Below are 15,837 nucleotides of genomic sequence, written 5' to 3' on the forward strand. Positions count from 1 at the left end.
TAGGTGTGTCCTGGTCTCGATATTGAGACTGATACACAAACTGGTTTTGAGCATTGATTTATATATTTTTAACTCGGTATTAATCAGACATGAGCCATGTTATCTTTTTATGTAATATTTATGTGCAAACCTATGTACACACATATCACATGTACAGTGTATATTTTTATTTTTTATATATGTACACGAGTATATGCATGTATGTGTTATATTTTATATAAGTAGTGTATGTATACTATAGGTTGTATATGTATCTGTACATGTATATGCAACATGTATGTTACATATATGTTGCATGTACGTGTGTTTGTATACATATATCCTATTTTATATTTGCATAACTACATTCTTTTATATATTTTGAGATGGAATATATCCATAACTACAGGTGTGCACACATGCTCAGAGACATGGGTTGATGTGGGTTATAATTCTCAACATTACCTGTCAGCCCATTTTTCTTCATGCTTTTTAATTAAATACTGACAATTACTGAAGTTATGCTTTGTATCTGATAGTGCTTCTGGCAATTTCTTTACTTTTTAAAATTTTTGTTTTACATCTTTAAATGTAAAGACTATTTGGGGGCACTTTTTCAGTCGTGAGATAGAGATTGAAAATCACAAAAAATTGTGACTGTACCCTTTGAAAAAAGAGAAGCATGTTATTCTGACAAAAACTTCACCGTGTGTGTGAGAGAGTGTGTGTGTGTGTGTGTGTGTGTGTGTGTGTGTGTGTATTTTTAAGCTACCCTACTCTTTGACTCGGGTCAGTATTTTTGAGGACAGCGTTAGCATGTTAATTCTCTTGAAAAGTTACAGAATAGAGACTCTGGAATGTAGCTGACAACCACCTAATACAACTAAGGAGAGGGTTCGTGTGTACTGACAGAGCAATAGCTGAGGGAGTGACAGTGGGGGCTTCAGCGAGGAGAGTCCCTGGGTTGTCAGATTGCACAGTGTCACCACGCCCCCTCTGGTACTGTGACCACATGTGGAGCATCTGAACCCTCAAGATTGTAACGGAACCCCCAAATCAATGAAAGTCACCTTTTAAATGAGAAAGTAATTCAATGAAAAGATACACTTCTCTTTCTGTGTTTAATGTCCCCCCGGGGATAGGCAGTTAAATTACATGGTTGAAGATGATTATTGTGATGTTCCTACTGGACAAGGTTTTAAGTATTGCCTGTTGTCTTTCAAATAATATTCTAAAGACCTGTATTTGCCCAAGCAGTGCAGGGCAGCAGAGTGGATTCAGTTGCTCGAAAGCAGGTACCTTTGGGAGCCAGGGAGGCATTGAGGGTTCTGCCTGGCATCATTTATTACTTTTGAATGCTGGTGGTGCATTTTGTGGCCGAGCGCTTCCTAGGCTTATTGACGTTCATAAATGAAAAGGCTGTGCTTTCCTGACCACTTCATGGGTGATTTAATTTTCCTAATCACTATCTTGCAGGACCTGGATTTTGAAGCCAAAACAAGTTACACACTACGGATAGAAGCTGCCAACAAAGATGCGGACCCTCGCTTTCTAAGCTTGGGGCCATTCAGTGACACGACGACTGTGAAGATAATCGTAGAAGATGTGGACGAGCCCCCTGTGTTTTCTGCACCCCTGTACCCCATGGAGGTGTCAGAGGCCACTCAGGTTGGGAACATCATCGGCACGGTGGCAGCTCATGACCCAGATTCTTCCAACAGCCCCGTCAGGTAACAGCAGCTCCCTGCTCTCTCTGTCTCTGATTTTACAACAATGTGCTTTAGTCCTAACGCACGTTCCCACATTATGATACTTTGGGTTCATGGGAAATCAAATCCAATTTTGTGTACGTATTGAGCCATAGCAGCAAGAGCGAAACAGGACCAGCCCAACTTCACATTTTACTGATTCAACACATGTCACCTGATTTTCCAAGGCCATTACTATGTAGCAGTATTGTGAGGCATCCATTATTATCCACAAGACATAGCTGGTGTTCTTTTCAACCAATTATCCTGAGCTCTTTCACAGCAAACTGTGTTCAGAGATGAAGTGATGCATGTCCTCGTTATAGGATTATGCACGTGCTAGAAAACTAATTGTATAAATAATTGAAATTAGGGATTCATTTTTAGACTAATCATTTTTTTTTCATATTGGTCTATTTGGATAGTATATGTTTACTCGGTTTATTATTAGTTTCACTTATAAAAAATGAAATAATTCCTTATCTAGATAGAAGGATTATTTTAAAATGTCCTTTCAGCAGTCCTGTACAGAGACTAGGCACATTGTGACAAGCAACCAGTCTCTTTAGAACTAAGATAATTTAGTCCTAGAGCATTTCAAAGTATCATAGTATTCCGTTTCACACTTTTTACCTATAATTTACAGTCTGAAGTCTACATGTATGTGTTTGTGTGTGCAAGTGTTTGTGTGTGTACATAGGATAAATTATGTCTTTTTAAGTGAATGTTATGTATAGAACATGCTTGAAGTTACATTGTGTTACAGGTCATAATTTGGGTTCATAAGTAAGACTTTTCAATGTGACAGTCTGGATTTTGATTACAAAGTCTATGAAGTATAAAAAAAAAAATCAACGTTTTATATTCAGATATGTTCAGTTTATAAGCCACCCACAGCCTTTTAGGTTTAACTGATACTTAACAATTCTAAGTGCTTTTGATCTAACTTCTGAGCTATGTCTGGACATTGACTACAATGTGTTATGGAAAAATATCAATAATTTAGGCAATGATTATCAGTTCAGAAAAGCTCATAAATTTTATCTCCCTAAAATTATAAGCCCATATATATATATATATATATATATACATATATACATGTATATATTATATATACATATTATATATATAATATTATCTCTATCTTCTCTATCTATCATATCTTCTCTATCTCTATCTATCTATCTATCTATCTATCTATCTATCTATCTATTTCTTCTTCTCCTTTGTCTGACATTAATATTATAGCCTAGTAAAGAATGGATATAAAATACACGTAATTGTTATTTCAGAACTGGTCATAGTCATCGTGTCCCTATCTATATAAGAAATGCAGGCTACACAGATGGTTGTATTTTAAATGCAGTGATCATAAACCTTTTCTAAGATATCATCTGTGCGTTAGAATATTTGTGAATCATACATATACCAGTGAGAATAAGCCTTCCCTCCCCCCTGTAATAGCCCAGCCTTCCGTGAGTTATGCTCAACTCCATCCACTCCATCTTCTCGACTTGCACAAATTTGAATGTGGGTTTTGTTCGAGCCTCGCATCGCTTAGTGACAAAGTTCAGTCTCCTTCCCTCACAAACAGTCAACCCAGCACAATTGTAGGCATCCATCAGCTACTTAGGATTCAATCAGTTAATTTCATGGGGAGGAAGAGGGAATGCTTTCCTGAAGTTGGTGCTGTGGAAAAAGAAAGAGATGCACTAGTAAATATCGTAATTCAGTACTTAAATGAGTAAGAGGACTTAAGGAAATTTTGGCTTACTGCATTGATATTTTTATCCTGTTTCTTATGTTTCCTTTACCCATTTCTTTAGGTACCATCCGGTTAAAGCTTTGTAGAGTAAATATTTCACTTTTTGTAGTATTTTATTTGAATAAAAAAATGTAGTATATAATAATTTGGGGAAGAAGAGGGAAGAGCTGGCTCAAGCGAGTTAGAAATGGAGTGAGTTAGAAATGGAGTGAGCTCCAGGTATAGAAAGGGCAAAGGGTGACCTCTGCTGATTTTGGAGGCAATGACCTCTGTGACCTTCATCAATGAAAGAAGCTGGCCAGCCCCATATATCTACCTTGTTTTCATTTTCTTAAAACTAATGAAAGTGACCTAAAAGTTCAGGTTAGTACTATTTTGTTTCATTCTCTAACCCCTCAATCTCACAAATAGAGAGAGACAGACTTTGTTCAGAGTGGATGAAAATGTTATTTTGCATGTGAATATTTCTATTGCTTTTTGTAAAATTAATTTCTTGACTTACGTTTAATACTTGTATTCTTAAAAACATTTATTTACCTTATACCATGTTGTGCAAGGTCAGCAAAGTCATTCATAGCTCACATTTTTCTGGATTTGTCTCTCACATCTTTCTCCTTCCCTGTCCATTTATGATATCCTTTAAGCCAGTCTCCTCATTCTGTAGTGTGGTGAGTAGATGTGAACTGTGTCTTCTCTACAAGACTGGTCTCTTCCCAGCACTGCTATTTGCCGAGTGACCTAGGGAATGTCACTTAGCCTGCTAAGTTTGCATATAAACCAGTGAAAAGGAAAAGCAACGCTTATCCCTGCTTTACTCCTGGTTTTATGAGGATTAAATAAGAAAGGGAAAGTAACTAATGTTTTTAAACTGTGAATTGTGACTTGTAAGGAAATAGTATCATTTTACATTACTATTATTATAAGTCGTGTTTTCATGCCATTTTTATTTCAAAGTCAATACCCTGTTCCCCAAAAATAAGACCTAGCTGGACAATCAGCTGCAATGCGTATTTTGGAGCAAAAAATAATGTAAGACCCGGTCTTATATTATAGTAAAATAAGACCGGGTCTTATATTAATTTTTGCTCCAAATGACGCATTAGAGCTGATTTTCCGGCTAGGTCTTATTTTTGGGGAAACACGGTAATATCAGTAACAGGAGACATATATCACAAGTAACTATGCTGGCAACCTATATCGAAGATTGTTTTGTATTCACATATGTTCCAATGTATAGAAAATATTATGTAATTATTCAATGGACATAAATGTGTATTAGCCTTGGGCACTCAAGTAATTACCAAAATGTAAGCCTTTCCACAAACGCCAATGCATAGTAGACAGTGCAATCTTTTGCGGTCCTGGGAAGTGTTCTCCAGAATGAAATGGAGCCTGAAGTCTTACAATTGTAAGCTTTGTGATTCTACACATTTAGAAATATTGTACCAAGTTCTTAGAGGAATGGAAAAGCAGTATTTGTTTCATTGTAATTGTTTAAAATTAGGCCACTAGGATTTGAATTGTAAAGCAGTATGGGAAGTTGGATAATTAGCCTCTGAATTTATTAACATGCTTTGTAGTAGAATACTGAAAGCTAGCATATTTCATTTATATGTGGAATATTTACTGATATGTACTGCAAGAGATTAGAATTCTAGCAAGGAATACATTGACTTGCCTCCAGCAATGTAAAATTGAGATCCTCATTCCACAGGATCCTGGCCTTGCCTAGCATTTTAAAATGTTTACCTAATTTTGGAATTAGCCAAAAGCTATGCATAACTCTTCTCTGTGCATCTGCCCTTTCCTTAAGAAAAGAACGGGACACTGAGCACCACCCTCGAGGCTTTGGGCTCCTTAGAGGTATAGTAGCACTAGGCAGAAAGATTAAAGAAACCCAGAACAGAGTGACTGGGTAGAATACAACACCAGGTGAAATGTTATGTCCTTGATCTAGCTTGCCTAGCAGCCAGACAGATTCCCTAGCCCACTGTTTCAGGTACACTTTGCTTTCCTCTGTTACCAAATAGAAACTAGAAGCCCAAATAGGAAATTATGTAATACCTGAGGTTACTTAGCCAGAAAACAAATAAGAGGCCATTTTGAAAGCAAAAGTGGATAATTAAGGATCAGCAGGTTCTGGCTTTTTTCTTTTTTTCTTTTTTGGACCACTTGCTTATCATTTCATGTAAATTCTGGCCCTGCATACCAAATATCATGCTTTGTCTATTAAACTTGAAAGGACAGATTGTGTTCTGTTTCTGATCATCTTTCTGAAGCGTAGAAACTTCACCTCTGTATTTCTCATCAATAAGCTGGTAAAACAGTAAGAGCAGGTAAGAGTCTGGAGGACTGTTCATGCCTCATGTCAGAATTGGTAGACTGATAAATGAATCATCACATTAAGAGCCTTCCTTATGGTTGACACTGGGGAAAACACTGACAGGAAAAACAAAGATGAATAAAACATTTCCTCTGACCTCAAGGAACTTGCAATCTGATTGAAGGAGGAAGATCCCATAAAAGTTAAACAATATGACAGGGGAAAGTTCCAGAGCTGCGACATGGCAAATTGTCAGATAAAGAATCACCACTAAGAGTTCACTGGACATGAAACTTCATTTCGGGGAGTGGTGGCAAAAACAGGGTATGAGGATGGCTGGATTTGGACAAGCCAAGAAGACATTATGCAAAATCTGTTTTTATTTTATTTAGTTATGGCCTCAGAGTCTAGTGTTCTATTATGAAATCAGCTAATTTATTTTTGTGGGCAGCACAGCGAGCCCAAAGCCCCTATGCCCACAATAGCCAATGAATTGCAACATAATATTATTACAAGTAAGAGCCCATGAGAAGAGGGGTGGATAAAAATTAATGAGTCTCATTTTCAGCATTTCTAACCAGTTTAAGAACAGCACGACATTTGTGTTTATGTTCCAGGATACTGGGATAATATTTACCTGCAGGCTCTTTTGGTATTCTTGCTATTGTATGTTCTTAGATAAAAGGAGATAAAATAGTATCAGATATTACATTATGTAGTGTGACTAGTCTGAGCACATTTAGGGTATTTGAATAATTCAGTGCTTTTTTTGTAAGTAGCTTGTATGCATGTGTATATTTGGACATATTATTTTGATCTAAATTATTGGTATCTGATTATTTTAAGAATTTTAGCAAGCCAGGTATATACAGAACAGTAGTGGTTCATTTGAAAAGTAGCAGAAATCAATTCCATGAGGAAAATATGAGCTATAATCTATTTCAAAACGTTACTCCATTTAATATAACTATCATTAATTTTTTTTTAAATGATCATATGTTCAGGTATGGTGAAAATGAAAAATGTGTTTTTATTAAGCTAGTGTACTTAATATCTATCCAGAGATAATTTTCAAAACTGATTGAGTAGGAGAGTCCTCATTTATTTGAGCCATTTTTTTCATCTTTTATTGTATTGCTGTAAAATTAGAATGGTACTCAGAGGAAAGATATTTGGAGTTAGCTTTTAGGAAGACTCCAGGTAAAATGAGCTTATTGACGATTACATTTCTCTTGATTTGTCCCTTGCAGTATTTTCCGCATTTAAAATGCTTGTTGAAAAGTCTGATTAATAGAAGAATACAACATCCGTAATGTTTTTGGTGTGAGTCTTTGGGAAAAATGTATGAGGTTGAAAGATTAGGGAGCTAATATTTATTTATCTTGTACTCTGCTGGAAGCATTCTTTAATTGTAATCAACAGAAATTGGCCAGAGGGAACTGAAACAAAAAGGCATTTATTGAAATAATTGGGGATAGCTCACAGAATTAAAGGGAACATTGAAAGGCCAATCTTCAAAGAAGAAAGGCGTAAAGGTTTGTCTATAAACGTGAGTAGTGAGAATGAGCAGGCAGTCCCTACAGGATGGGGTCGTGGGATGGACCAGTGCCAACCGTTTTGGGCTTCTCTTTCAGCTTCACATTTCTTGGATAGTTTCTTGGCCCATCTTCGGGCATGTGTCCATCTCGTGCCCAGGAAGTTCTGGACATCTTGATTTGGAGTATCATCAACTTTGCATGCGTCTGGGGAGATTTAAATTCCCAAAGGCAAACTGAGTTGCCACTGTCAGAAGGAGGAGGTGAGGGTACGAACAGGGACAGTGCTGAATACTGAACTCAATCGTTTATTTGGAAGTAATTTATTTCTCATTAAAGTCTTATAAAAGGCAGCACTATCATTCCTTTGTTATAAATAAACATAAGCTCAGTCACGCAGTTAGAAAATGAGGTTCCAGGATTTTAGCAAGGTCTGTATCAAAACCTGCACACTCATAGCACACACACACACACACACACACACACACACACACACACACAGACACACAGACACATATGCGACAATTTCTTAAAAGATTAAGGTTTTGACTTAAATGATTCCGCTCTTTCTGTTGTTCAGATTTCTCCATGTTTGTTTATTCCATTATCTTTTACCACTTGGGGCGAAGCAATGATGCATTTGTGTTAATCTCACCCCTCACCTGCACATTCTATTTGAGACTCTTGACATGCATATCAATAGCTGGGCGGCAAGAATGCCGCTTGTGAATATGAAAAAGAGCATTTTAGTCGATCTTCATGGTTATCTGACAGCAGCAGTGAAACTAATAGGCGTTTATTAGGGACTTGGTTTTGCAGCAGATGTGCAGAACACTGAGGCTATACAGATGTAGACTGTGTGTTCCCACCCGTCTTGTTGCCGAGCTGTGGAAGAGATCTTACACACAAACTTATTAAAAAAAAAAACCAGGGTTAAATCTGGAAATGAGAAATTATCTTCTAAAACTTTCTCATTTTGCACACAAAGAAACAGAAGAGTACAATTCGTGACTGGCAAGCCAAATTAATACAGTGGGTCAGTGGCAGGGTCCTGGGTCTCATGTCCTTTAATCCCCGGTCTGGTTCATAGCGGGATAGCATGAGGTGCTTCTGGTGCAGTTCACAGACCATACGTATGCCAGTCTTCCTTAAAAGGGCATGCCTTGGGAATTGTTGGTGTGTTTGGTTTAAATAAATTGAATAAAAGAAAATAATTCATTGTAAAAGAAAGTTGTAAGATCTAGGGAACATAGATCTAAATGTGTCTCTTTCTATTCTTCAGTCCCTCAAGCGTAAAATAATTTAATGACAGCCTGCATTCTTTATACAAACAACAAGGTCCACTTTTGAATTACCTTCTTTTGTTGTATTTTAAAAACCAAATGGCTTGATGGACTAAGCTTTAGATATTTTACTTTGACTAAGAATTGGGCTTTTTTCTGTTGTTGTTGCTCATATGCTGTATGTACATCCTTGATTTCCCTATACTAAGTGCCCTAATTGTTGGTTTGATCCAGTTACAAAAATAAGCAATGGCTATCTATGATAATGTAGGATGATTGCGAAGGTCAGACACTTAAAAAAAATTAGAGATCTCTATTTTAACTCCCTCACTTTGCTGATTAATTTGAGCCAAGGGAGTAAGTGCTTGATAGTTCTTATAGGAAATCACATCAGGCCTGGCACTAACACCCCAGGGTCTCTTCACTTCTAATCCTGTGGTCTCTATTCATCTTGCATCCTACTACGTTATTTTTTATGATGTTTTCCAAAATTATTACTGGTGTGATTTAACAGAAACTTGATACTTTTGCAGTGGGGTAAATTGAGGGTAAAGAAACCTCTGAAAAACGAAGGGATACTGGTTTGACAAAAATTTAAAGGTGTTAGCTTTTCAGATGAAATCTTTCTGCTTTCTGATACAATTCTTGGACTTTCTTGCTCTAAAAGCATTATCCATTTTCCTCAAAAGGATGTCTCTTGAACTTTCGTTTGCATCACAGATTAATCAACCACATTCTGTACCATTTGTGCATCTCCACAGGCAGAGCTCCAAATCCTGGTGGCCTGAGGGTCTCCGATTATAGAGGGGAGTGCCATCCCTGGGAGGGCACTTAATTCTCAGGTGTTAGGGCTCCAAGGGCGCTGAAAGTTGGGGGGAGGGGCGAGTTGGAGGACAGGCTAAGACAACCCCTCACAGCCTGTGCCTCACCTGGGGGCCTTGGAGAGGCCCTGAGTACAAAAAAGACATGATTTCTGATGCAATTGGAAATGCTTGCTGCTTTCATGCTGGGGGATTGTCCTCAAGGAATTGTAGGACTAAAATAATTGGAAGGGAGCAGCAACATGAGGAAAAGCACAGAAATGGAGATGCATGGGATATTTTATGAGTCAAATAATGCATCAGTCTGACTGGCTTAGGGTTTTAGATAAAGGAGCCCTGGGAACCAACAAAAAGAAGCTGGGTCACGGAGTTGTAGGTGGCAGAGACTAGAAGCTCATTTCTAGGTAATGTGGTAGAAACTGCAAAGACGGCTCACACAGACGTGGTTCTGACTCTTGGCTTTATCAACAGCCAACGGTGAGACTTTGGAGTCCAGTGCTGAAATAGGTGCTTATCGTGCCTGCTCCTCTTAGTTAGAGACTGTGCTCGGCTAATAACAACAGAGCTTACTACTACTGACTTACTAATGAGAAGTCTGGAGCTCTGCATGCAAAGACTGGCCGTTTGGCAGTGTGACATCATCATGGGTCTCGGCTGCCTGTACTAAGTGCTCATCGCCTCATATGTACCAGATGGCTTTTGGATATGTTTACTTTGGGTCCGTGTCCCAGGTGAGATAGAGGAGAAGGGGCACAAATCAAATGCCAGCTGAATTAGCAACTCTCTCCTGTCCTCTGAGGAGTTTTTCAATGATGCTCAACCCAACAACTTACTTTTGTATCTCATTTGCTAAAACTTAGCTATAAGGACAGTACATCCTACAAGTGTAGTTTTTCAGCGGGACACATGGCCGCCTCTAACAAAAGCAGGGTTCTATTAGTAAAAATTAAGGGCAAGTGGATGTTAGGCATGCAAATTGAAGTCTGTGTTTTACATGACCTTTCATTGTTTGAGGATGAGGAAAAATCAAGTGAACTGTGTTTTAAATACTCAACACATTGTAAAAATGGGAAAGTTTAGAGGGAGGGATAGTTTTGGGGAAAGGCTGATGAATCTGTTTTTAGACATCTGATCTCGAGTGGACGATGGTGTAGGTCTGTAGAGTAATTTACAAAATCTCAGGGAAGAGACTGAGGCTGGATATGGAGGTTTTACGCTGTCTACATAATAAACAGGTAAGGCAGAAGCTTCAGCTGCTGTTGCTGCAAAACTATGGGCGTGATCTCTCTAATTGGTTACTCCGACAAACAATGACAGAGGCCAAGTATTTTAGGCTGTAATTTGCAGAAACTAAAGGGATCCAGTGTGGGTTCACACAACACTAACTGCATCAGGAGGTACGTGGAAAATAACTTTGGTTCTTGTTTAGAGCAACACCAAGTCCTTCCTGTTCAGCCTCTGACACGGGCATCTGCATTTCTCTTTCCATCGGCCAGTAGATTTAGAACTGCTAAGTGTTGTCCCCCGTACTTCTTCAGGGTCTTTCTTCTTTTTGGTTTCGGTCAGCCCTCCCTGATTCTAATTTGGAGATATTTGGCACCTCTCCCTCAAAAAAGTGCCCATATTTTCTTTCTCTCTCTTGGTTAAAGGGTTGCTTTTCTCAGATACCATTACACATTAGGTAGTGCCTCATACCTAAATCCTAGCCTTTTGCATTTCCAGAGGGGCTGTAGAAAATAGGGGACCCCTTTAGTACTGGGTGATCCCAAGTCCTTGTGACTAAGAAACATAATAACCGCGATAGCCGTTCTGGACAGTTTGTCAACTCCCTGATCTGCCGAGGTCTTCCATCTCTTACGCTCCTGCCTCATTCTCTCCCACATCTGCCCGGACATCTTCATCAGACTCTTGGATAGCGATGTGTTGGTTTCCTCCTAAATGTTTATTATAGGTTGCTATTTAAAAAAAAATATTTTAATTATATACCGTTTTTTCGTAAATAGTGTCAGGTGCAGTTGCTCAAGAATAATTGTTGATTGCATGAATAATGAAAGGGAAACATAAGAATGTCAGATTAACCCACAAATTACCAAGTATGTATATATGAAGCTACGCTCTTTAGTAACACCTGTGTGAGAATTATAGGTATCAAAAAATATGCACATTTATAAGTGGACGCTACACGGTTTATGATTTAGAAATGACTAATATTTGAATGATAGAAACTTTGGTGTCCATTCTTCAAAACATATAGAGGCCTAGTTGATAACTAGGTCTCTAAAAGATTAGAGATTTTTCTGTGAGGGGGATAGAAGTTGGAGACATTTAACATATTAAATGAATTCTCAAGTGTATTGCCCTTTATTCTAATCCTGAGAACTTTTGGATGATTGATAATAGAGGCAAATGATTTAGTCATGGACTTTAGCTCTGTCGGGGATTAAATGAACTGCTTTTGACAGATATACATGTCAAGTTCAAGGACTTTTTTGTTTGTTATAATCTAGAAGTCTATTTGTTCCTGAATATACAGACATTATCATAGTGATTTGAATAAATGAACAATTCAGGCTTTTAGTATTAGCTCAATCGATGCATGAGTTCGTGGGCGTTAAGTTATAATCCTCTTGTCAAACATTAATATCAATTATCCTATTATCATTGGATAACAAATAAAGGAATATATGTGTACATTGGTTATATACATATGTGTCTATATTTGTGCATGTTTTAGTATACACACACAAACATACACACACAATGCATGCATATATATAGTTATAGGTACAGTATGTTAACAATATGAAATATCGGCATGCAATGGCTCGACTCATAGCATTTCAGAGGAAAGAAATGTAGCTTTTCTATGTAATTGAAAATTAAAGTCTATAACACTAAATACACTTCTCTCTTGTTTGTATGGCTGTTGTGTGGAAAGTGGATTGTAAAAAGTAAGAATGGAAACATAAAGGATAAAATAATGCAGAACTAAGCTAAGGCGGTGGTAACTTGGGCTGGTAGTACATGAAAGCAATCGCTGACAGTCTTATTTGGGGGTAAGAGAGAAAACCAAATCAAGGATCAAATCTAGATTTTTATTTTGAGGAATCAAGTCACTGGTGGTATCATTTACTCAGATGGGAAAAAGTGAAGGAGGAGCTGGTTTGGGAGACTGTAGGAATTGTAACATCCACTTGGACATGTTTCATTTCAGTTCATGTTGTATATCTACATGGTGATATGAAGTAGGTAATTCAGTATATTAGTCTAGTGGGCCAAGGAGATTTTATAGAAATTTGGGAGCCATCAAAAATATCCAAGGTAGTTAAGTCATGTGACTATAAGTTGCCAAGAAAAAGTGTTTATATCAAAAAGAGAAGAGAACCCACAGGAGAGCTTTGGGAGAGTTCAAGTAATTAGAGATCATGAAGAGGAATAACCAGGCAAGGTGATGGAAAATGAGCAGATGGTGAGGTTAGCAAAAAAACAGGGAAGATGTGGTATTATTAATAAGGGCAAAAGGAGAATGTGTTTTGAGGAGGAGTGAGTATTCAACTGTATATATTTAAGTGAGATAGACAGTAAGGAAATAACAGAGAAGTGAGTAGTATATATGATAATATGAGGCCAATGATGAACTTGCCACAAATGAAGGAAACTTGTGTTTTTTGTTTGCTTTATATATATATATATATATATTTATTTATAGATAGATAGATAGATAGATAGATTATATTGTTTGGTATACATATATATAGTTTGGAGATATATATATATATAATTTTATATATATAATTAGATATTTTCTTTCTCATACAGCTTTATAAGAATCAAAAGCAAATGTTATATATATGTATATATATATGTATATATACATACATATACACATACATGTGTATATATACATATACATATATATTATATATATACATATGTGTGTATGTGTGTGTGTGTGTATATATATATATATATATATATATATCACATTTGCTTTTGATTCTAATAAAGCTGTATAAGAGAGAAAATATCTAATTCCAAGGAAAAACATTCTTGAGAAGGTCAGATCAGGTGGGATGTGCAGCTTAAGTGGAAGGGTTGAGTTTTGATTTGGAGTAAAGTAAGGAGGGAGTATGGGGAATCTCAAGTAAGATTTATGTTCCTTTCTTGTCCCACGGAGCACATATCCTATAGGTGAGAATGAATACATTTTGTACTGCCATTATCATTTCCAAACTTTTTAATATTCTTTTTCTTTCAAAACTCTTAACTGTTTCGTAGACTATGTCATCAGACTTTACTCGGAATCCGCCATTTGCAATCAACCACCAAAGATACAGTGAGCACAGGCTTCACTTAGGAGTTCAGTACCCAGATCAGGTTATTTCTTCCCACCATGACTCCTGGCATGATGATTAGTAACTGATTCAGCGACACCCATGACCCATCAGACTCATTGCTGTCTTACTCTCTTGGTCTTCTTGGCTCCTGTGATCTGTTCCTCTGCCCCAATTCAGTCACAGAGTCTCATGAGCATGTTCTGGGCTTGTCAACTCTCATACACATACTACTGTTAAAAGCTACTTCAAGTGCCTCACTCTCTGCCTGCCACCACCCACTCTAGCAATTCTGCATCCTGATCAAGACCGGCAATCTGTTGATGCTACTGGCAACTTCTCAACATCTGTGTTTTATGTCCTCAGTTCTCTCTTACCATCTTACATAGCATGAGCCTTCATTATTATCACTCCTGTGCATAGATCCTTTCCTCCTTTACCCCTCACCCCTTCCATTGTCCACAACTGGTTAAATCCAGCCCTGTGCCCTTTATGGACCTTCAGACACAAAGATGACAATGGAGTAAGACAAACAAGATGACTGGTTGCACATTAAATTAATGAGCACAAACCTCAGGGGCAACCCACAATGCTTAGCTCTCCTCTTTCACGTGTGCTTGTGCATATTTATGTCCATTCTAAAAACATTACTACTCTCTCCTTCTCTTCAAACTACCTTCTTCTCCATGCTGTCTCAGCTGATAACCTTGTCTCATATGCCGTCGAGACTATAGAAGCCATCAAAAATAACTTCCTTATATTCTCAACACTGAAACGCCTAGTACTGCATAAAGACAATGATATTTGTTGGCTTATGCTTAATTTTCTAACATTTTCTGTTGCCACGTCTTTCCTTTTCATGTTTCTTCCTTTTTGTAATACAGCAGAGTTGGAAATGAATTCTATTTAACAATAGAGTACTACATAAACTTAAAACATTTGCTTAACCTAAATAGGGTGTGTATTTGTTTATCTGTTTGTTCTTTTGTTTATTTACTTCTTTACAAATGAACGCCATTATTTCACCCAAATAAAAAGTCAGAGTGGAATCTGAAGTTACTCATTTCTGTTGGAAGAATGAATTTTCTGTATTGGAACAAATGATTACACACAATAAGAATACAAGTAGAGCAGTGGTATTTCACTAATGTTTGGAGAGTGGATGTTTTCTGAAAAGTTTTTACCCATCAAAGTAGTCATGACATTTTAGGGGTTCAACTTTGAAACATCTATGGAACCCATGTCAAGACCCCTGAATGAGAAAAAAAAAAGGGTTAAGATCAGGTTGGTATTATCAAGACAAATGATGTTACTAAGTATATTTGAATAGGCAAGGTGTTTGTATGTTTCATTTTAGAGGGACCCATCAGCATGACCAGGGCTATTGTAAATGATTTTTAGAAGCCAAAATAATAATAATAATAATAATAAATGAATTATTTGAAGTTTATAATGGCATATTCAAAGCTACTGTGACAATCACTGTTCAATGGTGTTATTTTGTACCATCTGACAGAAAAGTAAAGAGATTTCTGACAAGCAGGTTAAGAACCAACCATAATGTTGGTGAAGTTTTAAACTAAGCATGAATTTATGTCACTAATATGACAGTGAATGGGATTTGGAGTCAACGGGATTTGGTCACTGGCTGTGCAATTAATGAAATAAATTTTGCAAATCATAACCAAACATAAATGTTGAAGGTTCTTTGTTTTTTTTTTTTTTGTTTTGTTATTTTTTGTATGTGTGTTTGTTTGTTTTTTATGTTCAATTAGGTATTCAATTGACAGAAACACAGACTTGGAAAGATACTTCAATATCGATGCCAACAGTGGAGTTATCACAACTGCCAAATCATTGGATCGGGAGACAAATGCTGTGCATAACATCACAGTCCTCGCAATGGAGAGCCGTAAGTTGTAAGGTTTAAAATTAAATTAGGATGGATGACAGTGAGCGTGGAGAATGGGTTGTCATGAAGTTATGGTTTCAACTTGAATTATACTAGGTGCTTATTTCAATTGAACAGAAACTTGAAAATCCCTAATT

At 37.2% G+C, this 15,837-nt stretch overlaps 1 protein-coding gene across 5 annotated transcripts in view; it reads left to right on the forward strand.

The window, feature by feature from the left end:
• CDH7 (cadherin 7) overlaps positions 1-15,837 on the forward strand; it is a 127,844-nt gene that overhangs the window by 80,797 nt on the left and 31,210 nt on the right. For all 5 annotated transcript variants that reach the window (XM_033087710.1, XM_033087709.1, XM_033087712.1 and 2 more), the window contains 2 exons: positions 1,456-1,709; positions 15,564-15,700. In XM_033087710.1, the coding sequence (XP_032943601.1) occupies positions 1,456-1,709; positions 15,564-15,700 (391 nt within the window). The remainder of the gene's footprint in view (positions 1-1,455; positions 1,710-15,563; positions 15,701-15,837) is intronic.

Source organism: Rhinolophus ferrumequinum, chromosome 19 (assembly GCF_004115265.2).
Source record: "Rhinolophus ferrumequinum isolate MPI-CBG mRhiFer1 chromosome 19, mRhiFer1_v1.p, whole genome shotgun sequence".
NCBI lineage: Eukaryota > Metazoa > Chordata > Mammalia > Chiroptera > Rhinolophidae > Rhinolophus > Rhinolophus ferrumequinum.